Source organism: Oncorhynchus gorbuscha, linkage group LG20 (assembly GCF_021184085.1).
Source record: "Oncorhynchus gorbuscha isolate QuinsamMale2020 ecotype Even-year linkage group LG20, OgorEven_v1.0, whole genome shotgun sequence".
Lineage (NCBI taxonomy): Eukaryota > Metazoa > Chordata > Actinopteri > Salmoniformes > Salmonidae > Oncorhynchus > Oncorhynchus gorbuscha.
Genome location: NC_060192.1, coordinates 25,116,643 through 25,133,538, shown reverse-complemented (window position 1 = coordinate 25,133,538; position 16,896 = coordinate 25,116,643). Strand labels below are relative to the sequence as shown.

At 45.9% G+C, this 16,896-nt stretch overlaps 2 protein-coding genes across 2 annotated transcripts in view; one reads left to right on the top strand and one right to left on the bottom strand.

Moving 5' to 3' along the window:
* Positions 1 to 16,896, bottom strand: part of LOC124007431 (pyruvate carboxylase, mitochondrial-like) — a 97,755-nt gene that overhangs the window by 19,039 nt on the left and 61,820 nt on the right.
* Positions 1,731 to 13,960, top strand: lrfn4a (leucine rich repeat and fibronectin type III domain containing 4a). The gene is made up of 3 exons (XM_046317984.1): positions 1,731 to 2,438; positions 7,924 to 9,619; positions 12,302 to 13,960. The coding sequence occupies exons 2-3, from the start codon at positions 7,947 to 7,949 to the stop codon at positions 13,389 to 13,391; spliced, it is 2,763 nt and encodes a 920-aa protein (XP_046173940.1). The 5' UTR covers positions 1,731 to 2,438; positions 7,924 to 7,946; the 3' UTR covers positions 13,392 to 13,960.

Genomic DNA, 16,896 nt, shown 5'->3' with positions numbered 1-16,896 from the left:
TTGTTTTTAACACCACATTTTAATAATGACTGCATCAAGTGGGCAGGAAAGAGTGGGTGAAAAAAAACAACCCTTTGAGCACAATGCATCTGGGAAATGCTTCAAGGCCTCTTCTTTGGACCGGCTGATAAATTATGCATCCATGACACCACTTCCAAATTAGCCATTCATGATTAAGAGAAAGGCACAAAAAGCCAGGGTTATTTGCTTCAAAATATTGACCAATTTGTCAACTGGCAAGAGTTCTGACAGTACGGTCAAGATAGGCCAGCCCCAGCGAGTTTATTCTGCTCTCTGACAGTACTGTGGTGTAAGGCTCAGAGTGCTGCTGTCCTTGGTCCTGAAGAGATCCTCTCTGCAATTGGCCGCACATCCTCCATTGTCCAGACTCTGAATAGCTATGGATTGAATCAAATTAAAATGTCCCCCTGCAGCTTCCCCAGGTAAATCATTTCTCAAATTTCCTGCAGATAGATTGACCCATTTTCCACCTAAATTATACACAATAGTCAAAATGAGGGTTCCCATGTGGTGAAAAATAAGAAACACCTTAGAAAATCAGTAGGCTGAATAATCATTATGTATGTATGCATGTATGTGTCAGGAGTACAGCGTTACCTAGCACTTATTGGTTGCACACGTACAACAGTGTTCCTGTAGGGTGCGTGTAACACTCCAGCATGGCTGTACTCAGGCCTCTGTAAAAAGCCCCAGTTTGTGTCTGGCTGAGGGTGAGTCACTCAGTCCTCACCAAAATAAAAAAAAATATAAAAAAATATTTAAAAAAACACAGCTAGCCCAGATTGGAATAGAAACAAGAGGGATGAAAGGAACCAGGAGGATGAAGAGGGGCTAAGCCTCCCCTCTCTGTGTCTCGTTCCCTCAAACTCCAGGGCAAAAAGCCACGCTGTCAGATTCAGCCATGGTGCTGGTGTTGACCTGTATTAACCTTCATCACTTCGGTTTGGGTTGAGAAACCTAGTGTAAGTCATCCGAGTTTCTCATCATCCGTATTGATCCTCTCTCTCTCCCTACACCCCCAGACCACAGCAGGGAAGACAAGCAAGCACTCCAATCAGACTTTATTCACTCCAAAATCTGCTGAACAATTCAGAAACTCCCCATCCCCGCTACCACACTTAACATTCAGGGTACATTGGGGACCATTGCGATCAACTTGTAGTAATCAAATGTTGAATAATTGATGAAAGGACTTTTAAACCCAAAATTGCTGATTTAACAGGCCTCTTGATAGTAACCAACCAATATCCCATTTCAAACACCTCAGCATAAAGCTACCTTATTAGGCTACAGTGTCTCCATAATGTTTCTCACTGTAGCAGTGGTCTACAGGCGATTGCAGACAGGAAAACAGCGACTTATAACCAGCTGAATGTACAGTCTGCTAAGGGCTTTTGTAAATACAATATTAACTTCTTTAAACACAGCAGTAATGAAGCCATCCCTTACTTTGGCACAACTGTTAGGCAAAAAAATATATAAAGACTGGGGTGAGGCTGCTAGCTCTCCCTCCTCCAAAACCTCCTACAGCCTCTTCATTTTGACTAATTTATCCTACGCACATATTTTGCATTTTCTCCTAGCCACTCCAATTCCATCTTTCCCCCCCTTCTATCGAAAGCCAGGACTGCTCCAGGCTCTCCCTCCCCCCCTCCCTCCCTTTCCCTCTCCCTCGCCCATCTCAGTAGCAGACACACTTTGCAGTCTCTCCCTCGCTCACACACACGCTTGCTGCAGCAGGAGGCACAAATCCGACTGGTACAGCACCGGATGGCGGAGGAAATGAACGTCAAAACAAGCGATTGAGTTGTGAATAAGCACGGCAGACACAGAGGTGAAACATGCGACCGTAATAGGTTGTTGGCGTCTACGGTTAATAACCTACTTTAACAGCCCTGTTCCTTTCACTGGGCTTGTCTGGACGACTAAAACTAAACAGGCAGCATGACGGGAGGAACGAGGGAGTGAAAAGGAATTGTTACCATTCCCACACAGTGGGAAACTAAGTAGAGAAAGGGGGTTGGAGGTCAGGTGGTTAAAGCTGCTCTCCAACAGAGATAAAAACAGACTTGGGGATGTTCTAGAGCCACACTGATTCTGCGAAGGACAGATGCGCAGCGAGAGGAAAGAGGGGTCTGAATACCAACGACTGCAGAGTAAAGAAGAGACTGGATACTGTCCTGGGAGAAGACTGATGGCTGCAATTAGTGAATAGATGGAGGATAAATGCTACGAAGCACACTGAAATGTTTCACACATTTAAAATATTTTGTTATCTTGGAAACATAAGCTTGTCATCTCTGAAAGCCTCTGGGCTCATGCTTGAAAAACTACATCTGATTATTTTGATTCACGCTCCAGTTACCAGAACGAATCAATGGACTTGGCATCCTGAACAGAATAAGCAGCAAACTTCTGTAAGTTAATGTTCATTTGTTTTCTTCACATTAGAATAGAACCCGGTGTTTCTTTTAATAGAGCATCTAACTCAGTCTGTCCTGACTGTATTGCACATTGTGGAGGAAATGTGATTATCTGTGCCCATGTCACTCTGCTAATCCTGGCTCTCTTCATATTCTGAAGGATGTATACAATGGACTGACCTAGCAACAATTGAATCCCAGAAAACAAGGATATTAACAACAGGAATGACTGAGTAAAATATAAATGACAAGCAACAAATTGCTCATACGCTTGTTGATTTGGAGGATGAGCTTAAGTCAAAGTAAATATGGATAGGTGGACAGAGAGGTAAGGTAATGCAACATGGAAAAGGTTTACTAGGTCTTCCCTCTGTGCTTTGAGTCAACGATCAGAAAACACTGAGAAGAGGTAAACATATCCAAGCCAAGAGGATAACTAGGGATACGAATTTAAATACTAGCAGTTAGTGTTCGTGCCAGATAGATAGTGTTTTTAAATAAATACTGCCATGTACAATGCCTTCAGAAAGTATTCTTTCACCATGAGTTGACTAAATTCAAAATGGATTAAAATATACATTTTCCCTCATCACCCATCAACACACAATACCCCATAAATGACAAAGCGAAAACATTTATTGAAAATTAAATCAAAACCTCTATTGACATAAGTATTTCACACCCCTGAGTCGATACATGTGAGAATCACCTTCGGCAGCGATTATAACATTGAGTCTTTCTGACTAAGTCTAAGAACTTCGCACACCTGGATTGTACAATATTTTCACATTCTTTTTAGAATTCTTCAAGCTCTGTCAAGTTGGTTGCTGATCATTGCTAGACAACCATTTTCAAGTCTTGCCATAGATTTAAGACAATTTAAGTCAAAACTAACTAGGCCACTCAGGAACATTCAATGTAATCTTGGTAAGCAACTCCAGAGTATATTTCGCCTTGTGTTTTAGGTTAATTATCCTGCTGAAAGGCGAATTTGTCTCCCAGTGTATGTTGGAAAGCATACTGAACCAGGTTTTCGCCTAGGATTTTGCCTGAGCTTAGCTCTACTCCTTTTTTTTTAATCATAAAAAAAAACTTTCTAGTCCTTGCCGATAACAAGCATACCTATAACATGATGCAGCCGCCACCATGCTTGAAAATATGATGAGTGGTACTCAGTGATGTATTGTATATGCCCTAACCATAATGCTTTGTATTCAGGACATAAAGTACATGTGTCCTAGCTGTATTTTTTGTATTTTACTTTTGCCTTATTGCAAACAGGAAGCATGTTTTGGAATGTTTTATTCTATACAGGCTTCCTTTCACCCTGTTATTTAGGAAAGTATTGTGGACTAACGACAATACCATAGTTCTCCCTATCACAGACATTTAACTCTGTTTTAGTCACCCCCTGGAGCTACTTCTGAGCCACCCCAGCTTCTCTTTCACCCAAATCCAGATAGCAGATGTTCTGAAAGAGCTGCAAAACCTGGACCCGTACAAATCAGCTGGGCTAGACAATCTGGACCCCCTCTAAAATGATCCGCTGCCATTGCTGCAACCCCTATTAACAGTCTGTTCAACATCCCTTTCGTATCGTCCGAGATCACTAGAGACTGGAAAGCTGCAGTGGTCATCCCCCACTTCAAAGGGGGTGATACTCTAGACCCAAACTGTTACAGACCTATATCCATCCTGCCCTGCCTTTCTAAAATATTTGAAAGCCAAGTTAATAAGCAGATCACTGACCATTTAGAATCCCACCGTACCTTCTCCGCTGTGCAATCCGGTTTCCGAGCTGGTCACGGCTGCACCTCAGCTACGCTCAGGGTACTAAACGATAACATAATCACCATCGATAAAAGACAGTACTGTGCAGCAGTCTTCATCGACCTGGCCAAGGCTTTCGACTCGGTCAATTACCGTATTCTTATCGGCAGATTCAATAGCCTTGGTTTCACAAATGACTGTCTCGCCTGGTTCACCAACTACTTCGCAGACAGAATTCAGTGTGCAAAATTGGAGGGCCTGTTGTCCAGACCTCTGGCAGTCTCAATGGGGATACCACAGGGTTCAATTCTCAGGCCGACTCATTTCTCTGTATATATCAACGATGTCGCTCTTTCTGCGTGCGATTCCCTGATCCACCTCTACGCAGATGACACCATTCTGTATACATCTGGCCTTTCTTTGGACACTGTGTTAACTAACCTCCAAATGAGCTTCAATGCCATACAACACTCCTTCAGTGGCCTCCAACTGCTCTAAAACGCCAGTAAAATGCATGCTTTTCAACAGTTTGCTGCCCGCACCTGCCAGCACGACTAGCATCACTACTCTGGAAGGTTCTGACCGTCTCCAAACCAAAATAATCTAGAGTCGGCTTTCTATTTCGCAACAAAGCCTCCTTCACTCACGCCACCAAAATTACCCTAGTAAAACTGACTATTCTACCGATCCTCGACGATGTCATCTACAAAATAGCTTCCAATACTCTACTCAGCAAACTGGATGCAGTCTATCACAGTGCCATCCGTTTTGTTAACAAATCACCTTATACCACCCACCACTGCGACCTGTATGCTCTAGTCGGCTGGCCCTCGCTACATATTCTTCGGCAGACCCACTGGCTCCAAGTCATCTATAAGTCTATGCTAGGTAAAGCTCCACCTTATCTCAGCTCGCTGGTAACGATAACACCCACCCGTAGCAGGTATATATACACAACACTGGCCATCCAAAGCCAACACCTCCTTTGGCTGCCTTTCCTTCCAGTTCTCTGCTGCCAGTGGCTGGAACGAATTGCAAAAAATAAATAATAATAATAATCTCTGAAGCTGGAGACTTACATCTCTCACTAACTTTAAACATCAGCTATCTGAGCAGCTAACCGATCGCTGCAGCTGTACATAGTCCATCTGTAAATAGCCCACCCAATCTACCTACCTCATCCCCATATTGTTTTAAATGTACTTATGCTTTTTTGCACACCAGAATCACGACTTGCACAACTGCTCATCTATCACTCCAGCGTTCATTTGCTAAACTGTAATGACTTCGCTACTATGGCCTATTTATTGTCTTATTGTCTTTACATACACTGTATAGACTACTTTTTTCTATTGTGTTATTTTTTTTCCTCTATTGTGTTATTGACTGTACACTTGTTTATTCCATGTGTAACTGTGTTGTGTCGCACTGCTTTGCTTTATCTTGGCCAGGTCGTAGTTGCAAATGATAAGCAAGTTGAGAACGAGTTACCTGGTTAAATAAAGGTGGGGGGAAAACAGGCCTCAGTGAAATCCCTGAGCGGTTTCCTTCCTCTTTGGTAACTGCGCTAGAAAGGACGCTTGCATCTTTGCAGTGACTGGGTGTATTAATACACCATCCAAAGTGTAATTAATAAGTTAACAAGGCTCAATGGGGTATTCAATATCTGCTTTTTTTTTTTACTCATCTACCAATAGGTACCCTTCTATGCAAGGCACTGGAAAACCTACTTGGCCTTTGTGGTTGAACCTGTGTTTGAAATTCACTGCTCGACTGAAGGACCTTACAGATAATTGTATGTGTGGGGTACAGAGAAAAAAAAGCATGTTAAACACCATTATTGCCCACAGAAAGTCAATGCAACTCATGTGACTTGTTTATTAAGCAAATATTTACTCATGAACGTTAGGCTTGCCATAACAAATGGGTTGAATACTTACTGACTTTCAGCTTTTCATTTTTCTATTAATTTGTAAACATTTCTAAAAACGTAATTTGACATTATGTGGTATTGTGTGTATATGTATGTTCTGTGGGAGAACAGGATATTCACCCACTATGGTAGGAACCATTACTGTGCAGTCCTCAGTCACTGTGATTAGGAACTAAGGGGGATGTGCAATCCATTCAAACCCTCAGCCAACTCATACAGAAAAGATATGGGATAGAATGTCAAGCTTAGAATCTAACCCTGTTACCATGCCCCCATCTTCCCTTCCAACTCAGACATACAGGTCCAAAAGGTTAACCCCATACACAGATTTCCCATGATGCAGTGAAGTATCTTATAGTATAAAGCACACACACTAAACCCACCTGACACACCACAACATTTCTTGTGTCTGTGTGTATCATTGCACAGTGCATGCACAGAGACAAACACAGTTTACACTATTACACAGTTATTTATAGGTTGTATCCATCATTCCCCTAGTGGGTTCTTCATCTCCCCCTCTCATTCTCCCTCACACACACTCAAAACGGTGCTTTGTGAGCGTGACAGGAGAAGAAGCTGGCCTTACATAATGCTCAAACACAGCAGCAATGGAAAAGCACAACAGTCACATTAATCAGGCCTGTAATGTTACAGATAATTCAAGCGACGAGGCTTCCATTCATGACCTGGAGACTCAGTCACCCTACAAACCACTATTCTGCTTCATTAAGGACCTGCCTTTTGTAGTCTGGCTTTTAACCCAATGTCATTCCTTCTCATTAGATGGCACGTGGGTCAATGTTCATGCTCAACACACACACTGTAATGCATCAGGTGAATGGGGCAATAGCACTGACAGAACAGTGGGCAGTGGAGGGTGAGAACAAGGCCCCAGTAACAGTGGAACCCAGTAGTCATGGCCACCACCCCAGAACCAGTACCAGTGGAACCCAGTAGTCATGGCCACCACCCCAGAACCAGTACCAGTGGAACCCAGTAGTCATGGCCACCACCCCAGAACCAGTAACAGTGGAACCCAGTAGTCATGGCCACCACCCCAGAACCAGTAACAGTTGGAACCCGGTAGTCATGGCCACCACCCCAGAACCCCAGCCACCACCCCAGAACCAGTACCAGTGGAACCCAGTAGTCATGGCCACCACCCCAGAACCAGTAACAGTGGAACCCAGTAGTCATGGCCACCACCCCAGAACCAGTAACAGTTGGAACCCGGTAGTCATGGCCACCACCCCAGAACCAGTACCAGTGGAACCCAGTAGTCATGGCCACCACCCCAGAACCAGTACCAGTGGAACCCAGTAGTCATGGCCACCACCCCAGAACCAGTAACAGTGGAACCCTGTAGTCATGGCCACCACCCCAGAACCAGTAACAGTGGAACCCAGTAGTCATGGCCACCACCCCAGAACCAGTAACAGTGGAACCCAGTAGTCATGGCCACCACCCCAGAACCAGTAACAGTGGAACCCTGTAGTCATTGCCACCACCCCAGAAGCAGTGACTGGTCTGAGGAAAACCACCCAGGTTTGGAGGTTTATATCAAATCTAACCTCACTGAAACTATACACATAGGCCTACACAAACATAACCACATCAGTTTACAAAATCAGTATTGAATGTTTGTGGAATTTTTTAATATGTAAAATTCCAAAGTGTACAATCCAATACCTCTACTGCACTGGATGTAAAAGCCACTGAATGGGAAAACCAATGGAAATGAGAGATAATGATTTCCCACTTGTTCTTCTGTAGGTCAATGGATAACCAGCTCAACAATGCCTAAATCCGAATCACAAATATCACACCCATACTCAGCTCCACCCCACTCAAAATCCTCTCGGAGGCCCTCTCCAAAGCAACACTCTCTAAAAGGGGTCCACCCGGAAATAAACCGGTTATCTCCTATTGAACTCAAGCCAAAAGTCACCAGCCCTTCCCTGAGACCCCCTGCCTGCTCTATGACCCCACAGACTGTAGTCTGGCTGGCCGTGGTGACATGCTCCTGTGTGTTCTCTGCTCTGCTGGGCCCGGGCGTGTCCGCTGGAGAGACCTGGGGCATGGTCTCCATCTGTCCCTTCCACTGTGTGTGCCGAAACCTCTCAGAGTCTCTGAGCACGCTCTGTGTCAACAAGGGCCTGCTGTTCGTCCCTCCTGACATTGACCGGCGCACAGTGGAGCTCCGTCTGGCTGACAACTTCATCCTGGAGGTGGGCAGAGTGGACTTCGCCAACATGTCAGGCCTGGTAGAGCTAACTCTGTCCAGGAACACCATCCATGCCCTGAAACCTCTGGCCTTCGCTGACCTTCAGAGCTTGCGTTCACTTCACCTGGACACCAACCGGCTGACCATGGTGGGGCCAAAAGACCTGTCCGGCCTAACTAACTTGCAGCACCTCATCATCAACAACAACCAGCTGACCAACGTCTCCACCGAGGCATTTGATGACTTCCTGCAGACGCTGGAGGATCTGGACCTGTCCTACAACAACCTGAGGAAGGTCCCCTGGGAGGCCATCCAGAACATGGCCAGCCTGCACACCCTCAACCTGGACCACAACCTCCTGGACCACATCGCCGAGGGCTCCTTCGGAGAACTGTACAAGCTGGCTCGTCTCGACATGACGTCCAACCGGCTGCAGACTCTGCCCCCTGACCCCCTGTTCTCCCGCTCCCAGACAGGCATGGTCAGCCCTACCCCCTACAACACTGTCATTAGCCTGAGCTTCGGTGGGAACCCCCTGCACTGTAACTGTGAGCTGCTGTGGCTGAGGCGGCTGATCCGCGGGGACGACATGGAGACGTGCGCCACTCCCGTCCACCTGGCTGGGCGCTACTTCTGGTCCATTCCAGAAGAGGAGTTCACCTGTGAGCCTCCGCTCATCACGCGCCACTCCAACAAGCTGTGGGTGCTGGAGGGCCAGAGGGCCACGCTGAGGTGCCGTGCCATTGGAGACCCAGAGCCAATCATCCACTGGATCTCTCCTGACGACCGCATAGTAGCCAACTCCAGCCGTGTGCACTCCTACTACAACGGCACCCTGGACGTGCTGGTGACCCGTGCCCGTGACGATGGGGCATACACCTGCATTGCCATCAATGCTGCCGGGGAGGCTACGGCCCTGATAGACCTGAAGATCATCCCCCTCCCTCACCGCGGCAACAACACTGTCCCCCTAACCAGCCCTCGAGGGGACCCTGGGTCATCAGATATCTCCAGTGGGAGAAGAGGGGCAGGCCGGAAGGGTGGTGGAGGGGTGGTGACTGTCAAGAACGCCACAGAGGGAGAGAGTGGAGATGGAGATGCCAGTGAGCATTTGGTGGGGGTCCTGGGAGCGACTGCCACCTCTGCCCAGGTGCGCTGGGTCTTGGGCCGGGCCACTGGGCCATACCTGGTGTGGATGTACCAGATCCAGTACAACTGCACTGCAGACGACGCCCTGGTGTACAGGTAAGCTCCCCTCAGCGACACAGCCATCCTACAGAACCTGAGAGACAGTTCCAGCTGGACAAGCATGAATAGATCAATCAAAAGGCTAGATGCAAAACAAACACCTCTGTGTGGTCTTCCATTGTAATACTGTCATGTACAAAACACCCCAGTGGTTTTACAATTGATCTGAGTTATCACAAAGTGTCCTTGAATGACAGGGACCAGGAGTGATGAACATGAACACTGACACATGAATTAAAGGAGAGCAGGCGTAGTTGACTGTAAAGTATAAATGAGTGATAGAGGAAAAGGAAAGAGAGGGAAGGGAGATAGGGCAATGGAAGGAGAGGGAGAGAAGACTGTGGGAAAAGGAGGATGAAGTCCTTATAAAAAGAAGTGCAAGCCGCAGATCTGAGGACAGTGTCACATCCCATCTGTCAGTCTGAAATGGAGATAAATAGGGAGATGGTGGGTTTGGGTCTAGGGAACACTGAACCCACTTCAGTTTGTGGAGGTAGGGATACCTAAATAGACATGCAGTGTTTTATATCATATACTGAACGATTCTCAAGGACTTGTCAGGACACACTAATGTGTGCAAACAGCTGTCAGAATGAAAAACAGGAAGAACGCCTCCCAATTCAACATTTCCAGCTTTCATCCCCCACTAAGTCAGGAAGTGATGGTTAGTCTCATACTCTAAACATTTGATGCCTCATAACACCCCATAATTCCCTGGTGTCCCAATAAGGCCAGGTGAACTGCTTGCTAAGCCTTCCAAGATCAAAGAATAAGTATGAAAATACACACATTTGGATGACTAATATATGCCAAGGTATATGTAGTCTTCATAGCTAAATAAGATGGATGAAGGCAAACATTAATTTCTACCGTCTCTGGGACTCCATGGCTAATTTCTTTAAACAGCATATCCCTTTGACAGGTTCAGTAGAGCTTACAATGCAGTTATTCACCTTACATAAGCCTACGGAGATAATAGCTTGCATATTCTGAGTTAATGTTCCGCGTAAAGCCCATCTTTCCAATTTTCATTACAAAGCCTCTGCCTGTAAACAACTACATGTAATAACAACAAAGGAATGTAACCCAAAGATATAATTTGAGGATAGTGTGGAGGAATGAGGGAGAGCAAGGGCGCCAGAAAGGTTAACTGCCCGCCAGATGAAATTAGAAATTGCTCAAGGTCTGCCTTTCAGAGCTCGCAATTACCTCTCAACGGTAAACACATTCAGCCTCATTTACACCGTCCAATACATTTTCAATACTGTTCTACACAGCCGTCTGAATCCATACAATAAACTGCAGCATTTAACAAGAGATTTGACACGAGCAGTCAGTTGGAAGACGGAGGGGTGAAAGACATTAAAAACGGAAGTGTTTTCAGTCTTGTCCTCTTCCTTGCGTACAGCGTTTGGGCGGGGGTGGTGATTGGGGTGCGAGTGTGTGTCATTGCCTCGGAGTTGTCTTTAATAGCTCATCGCTTGGCAAGACACGTTTCTGAGGAGAGGGGGAAAAAAAATACGTAAACAGACTGGTTTAAAATAAAATTGTATTAGTCACACGCGCCGAATACAAGAGGTATTCTTAGTGAAATGCTTACTTATGAGCCACTGACCAACAACACAGTTTAAAAAAAAATATGAGTAAGAATAAGAAATAAAAGTAACAAGTAATTAAAGAGAAGCAGTAAAATAACAATAGCGAGATGATACACAGGGGGATACAGGTACAGGGTCAATGTGTGGGGGCACTGATAGTCAAAGTAATATGTACATGTAGGTAGAGTTATTACAGTGGGGGTAGAAGCTGTTTAGAAGCCTCTTGGACCTAGACATGGCACTCCGGTACCGCTTGTCATGGTGTCTGGCCTGGTGTAGAGGTCCTGGATGGCAGGAAGATTGGCCCCAGTGATGTACTGGGCCGTTCGCACTAGCCTCTGTAAGTGCCTTGCGGTCGGGCTGAGCAGTTGCCATTCCAGGCTGTGATGCAACCAGTCAGAAAGCTATCGATGGTGCAACTGTATATCCTTGAGGATCTGAGGACCCATGCCAAATCTTTTCAGTCTCCTGAGGGGGGAATAGGTTTTGTTGTGCCCTCTTCACAACTGTCTTGGTGCTGCTTGGACCATGTTAGTTTGTTGGTGATGTGGACACCAAGGACCTTGAAACTCTCAACCTGCTCCACTGCAGCCCTCCTTTTCCTGTAGTCCACAAGCATCTCCTTTGTCTCGATCACGTTGAGGGAGAGATTGTTGACCTGGCACCACATGGCCAGGTCTCAGACCTCCTTGTCGTCAACGACAAGACAGCCGATAACAAAAAGACAATTGGTTAGGAATACGTAAAAGTTAGCCTTGTTCTCCGGCGCCATCTTCAGTCTGCCTCCCATTTCCCTGAATATCAATCTCACCCTTTCTATTGCCCTTCTCCCTCTACAGCAGAGAATTATTGATTAAGCCCATTTCCACAACAAATGAGCAGATCTGACTCCTCCTCCCTCTAGCTGGCTGCTCATCATCATCATTAGCACTGAGTTGTACTGTAGCTTATTGCATTTCATTTGATTAGTCTCCCTCTCCTAGCTGCTCTTAGAGATCCTCTTTCTCTCCTCAGCAAATGACTCAATATCCTTTTTTCTTTTATTACTCCTCAACCCCCCCTCCCCTTCCCTGTCTGTTAGGATTCTGCCTCCTACAAGCAACGCGTTCCTGCTAAAGAACCTTGTGTCTGGAGCCGACTACAGCCTTTGTGTCCTGGCCATCTTTGACGACGGGCTGTCCACCCTGGCCACCACCAAGGTCCTGGGTTGCACCCAATTCAGCACCAAGGAGGACTTCCCAGAGTGCCGTTCCCTGCAGGCGCACTTCCTGGGCGGCACACTGACAATCATGGTGGGCGGGGTCATCGTGGTGATGCTGCTGGTGTTCACCGTGGCGATGATGGTGAGGCACCGCGTCTGTGGAGACTGCAGAGACGAGGGTCACTACCCTGCCCATCACCATGACAACTTCCTGCCCTCCAAGGGAGAAGTGGACGTTTACGCTCAGACCAATGGGAATGGGAGAGTGATGATGGTGGCTCTGCCCAAAGGCATTCTTGGCCAAAAGGCTAAGCCCCTGCCATCGAAAAACAAACCCCAAGCAGAGAACAAGCCCAGGACAACGCTAGACTCTGATCAGCTCAGTGGAGAGAGAGAGGCTGAGGAGCAGGGCCTGGAGGTGGGCGTGAGGGGGAAAAGATTCCCCCCTTTCACCCCTGAGAGTGAGAGAGTGACACTGTACTACTCCCCTGCCAACACCTCTCAGACCTTACCCCATCCCAGAGCTCACAAGGCCCTGAGACACTCAGGCAAGCTCAAGCTGCGCCGCTCTGAGGAGAGAGAGAGAGACTTGGACAAAATGGTGGGCTCCAGATGCAGCCTGGACTCTGAGGCCCCGGGGGAGGAGGGGCAGTTGGATGACTGGAGGAGGGGCGATCGTCCGCCACTCGGGAGGACACGCAGCTGCTCCTTTGATGTGGGCGAGATCACCACAACAACCTGCTACAGCTATGCCAAGCGACTGAGTGTGATATGGACCAGGAGGAGCCAGTCGGTGCACGGCATGCTGGTCCAGTGCGCCTCAACGGCCAGTTCAGCGAGCAGCATGGGCAGCGACCAACAGCCCCCTGCTCTCACACATGGCTACCTGCACGCCTTCAACACCTCCAACTCTAACTCTAACACCAGAGTGGCTGCCAAAGCTGGAAACCTAGAAGAGAGTGTTGTGTAGGGTGGAGAGGAAGAGGAGAGAGGGACATGGGGACATAATGGAAACAGACTGAAACTGACAAAATGGTGGATGTAAAAGATAAGCCATTTGGCTTTATAGCTAGAATCCTTAATTGAAACAAAGCGTTCTCCCTGCCCGTTTCAGCCAAAAAGCTAAAGGAATGGGTCTGGATAAATGTAACCACTCAAATTCATAGAGGTATGGATGCGATGACTAACAATCCATGATATCAAATGTATAGTTTTAACCATGTTTTAAGGCTATACAGGGTTTGCTTACATTTAATTTACAAATATTGGAGTAAAACATGCTTATATTTTGGGTTTCGAAGGGGTACGACAGTTGAACTAAGCTCACGAGGAATTTAGGTTACAGTGCATTTGCAAAGTATTCAGACCCCCTGACTTATTCCACATTTTGTTATAGCCTTGCTCTAAAATTGATACAAGTATTTTTCCCTCCTCAATCTATAAAACAATACCCCAAAATGACAATGCAAAAACAGGTTTAGAAATTTGTGCAAGTTCATTAAAAATAAAAAACTTAAATATCATATTTACATAAGTATTCAGACCCTTTAGTCAGTACTTTGTTACTTTGTTGAAGCATCTTTAGCAGCGATTACAGCCTCAAGTCTTGGGTATGGTGCTACAAGCTTGGCACACCTGTATTTGGGGAGTGTTTCCCATTCTTCTCTGCAGATCCTCTCAAGATCTGTCAGGTTGGTTGGGAAGCGTCACTTGCACAGCTATTTTCAGGTCTCTCCAGAGAAGTTCGATCGGGTTCAAGTCCAACCTCTGGCTGGGGCACTCAAGGACTTTCAGAGACTTGTCCCGAAGCCACTCCTGCATTGTCTTGGCTGTGTGCTTAGGGTCGTTGTCCTGTTGGAAGGTGAACCTTTGTCCAAGTCTGAGGTCCTGAGCAGGTTCTCATCAAGGATCTCTCATAAGCATTTCTCTACACCCGCAATAACATTTGCTAAACACGTGACAAATATAATTATTTGTACCTTGGTCCATTCATCTTTTCCTCCAACCTGACTAGTCTCCCGGTCCCTGCCACTGAAAAACAGCCCCACAGCATGATGCTGCCACCACCACGCTTCACCATAGGGATGGTGCCAGGTTTCCTCCAGATGTGACGCTTGGCATTCAGGTCAAAGTGTTCAATCTTAGTTTCATCAGACCAGAGAATCTAGTTTCTCATGGTCAGAGTTTAGGTGGCTTGTGGCTAACTCCAAGCGGGCTGTCATGTGCCTCTTACTCAGGAGTGGATTCACTTTGGCCACTACCATAAAGGACTGATGGGTGGAGTACTGCAGAGAGGGTCGTCTCCACAGAGGAACTGGAGCTCTGTCACCGGGTTCTTGGTCACCTCCCTGACCAAGGCCCTTGCTCTAGGAAGAGTCTTGGCTGTTCTACATTTCTTCCATTTAAGAATGGAGACCAGTGTGTTCTTGAGGACCTTCAATGCTGCATACATTTTTTTGTACCCTTCCCCAGATCTGTCCCTCGACACAATCCTGTCTCAGAGCTCGACAGACAATTCCCTTGACCTCATGGCTTGGTTTTTGCTCAGATATGCACTGTCAACTGTGGGACCTTATATAGACAGGTGTGTGCCTTTCCAAATCATGTCCAATCAATTGAATTAACAGAGGTGGACTCCAATCAAGTTGTAGAAACATCAAGGATGATGAATGGAAACCGGATGCACCTGAGCTTAATTTCGAGTCTCATAGCAAAGGGTCTGAATATTTCTGTAAAAAAGCTACCTGTTAATTCATTCTAATAAATGTGCAAAAAAGTCTAAAAAAAATGTTTTCCCCTTTGTCATTATGAGGTATTGTGTGTAGATTGATGAGGGGGGAAAAAATGTAATCAATTTCAGAATGATTCTTGAAGAATATACAGTGGAATGGGTGTATATCATTTATTTTGATTCTAAATTTCTTTAAAAAACAAGGACATACATTTAAAAGCAGATCAGCCACATACGGTGTGGGCAGATGGGAGTGATGACAACTTTAAAAAATGACAGTACAACGAAGTCTGCTTTAATGCTGTAAGAGACTGACTACAACCTGAGGCTTCTTTTTCAACAAGATACATGAAACAATTCATGAATTATAGTAAATAAATCAACCGCTACTCAACAGCAGCACGACTCGACATTGAATTGCAAACCGCAGAGTAGATCAGTTATCAAAATGGATCATATGAAAACTGTGACAATCAGATGCCAGTCAGTGATCATGTTTTTGTTTGAGAAGGGCAGGAAGCAGCCTATCGGCAAACACAGAGGAGTTTGTCTTCGAGCTGAGAGAGGAAGAGATATGGGGAGAAAGAGGGGATGAGAAGGTGACTGGGGGAGGAGCGCTGAGATAAACCAGTACACAGAGATAGGCTACATGTCTATTGGTGCCATTTGTCATTAAATACTACTCTGTAGTGTACAGTCATACCCACAAAGGCCCTCTGAACTCAATTAGCATGAGTTGTGTGATGGAGTTGGAGAGTGGATAGTGAGAATGGCATGCAGCAGTTTCCCCTTTTCTTGCCAGAGGCAAACGGGTGCCCTATTTCACCCAATTAAAAAGTGCTGATTGGTGAATTCACACAAACACATTGTGAACTCTGCTCAAACCACTGATCAACCACTGTTCACATCATAGAGGACAGATATGTCATGTTCTGCTGACAAGTCCCATTAATATCAGATCTTCAAATCTGCTTGGCTGTGGATAAAGTTGAACAGTTTAGACCAGTTCAGGAGTTCCCCGTCTCAGAAATAATTCTAACGTCTCCAATTTGTAGGATAAGAAAATAAAATGTTTCAGAGTTCTTTTAGCCAGTCCTGATTTCATTTAACCTCGTACCATCCAACTCATTCACCGCGGTTGGCTGTTCTCTGCCCCTGCATCGAAAACCCTACCCCAGCTGTGAGACAGCCAGAAAGAATAGGATTTTAAGTGAGTGCTTTGACCTTTTTCACCTTAGACGTAGAGCCAAGGTTTTCCCATTCACAACTAGATATTTGAGTAGAAAAACAGGGTGAATTAATCTAACAAAATCTCTTGGACCAACATTTTAACCCACCCATTTGAATATAATAATTACCAATCTACTCCCCGTTACGCTGAAACACCTCTACCCCAACCACACTCTATGATCAGTGGAAAGGAGTGTGTGGGTGAATGTGTTGCTAGAGAAAGTGGAGAAGACTGACAATCCATATAAAACGACCAACATTCCTAAAAAGGCACCGTCATCCATCATCAGTTGTCTACATTTTTTAAAACGACCAGAATTCTGGTGGTTGTTCCTTGAGGGAAGTATTTCCTTTCCTAGAAGCAAAAGCTGCAAAAGCAATCAGCAGATGCAAAGTGGGAAATAGTGCTGCAATATTAATTTAGCCGGAAAAAACAATTCTATTTGTGTGTGAACGATAAATATGGGAGGCAGAAGAGAGGGAGAGCGTGAGGGAGAGAATGAGCGTTGGAGGG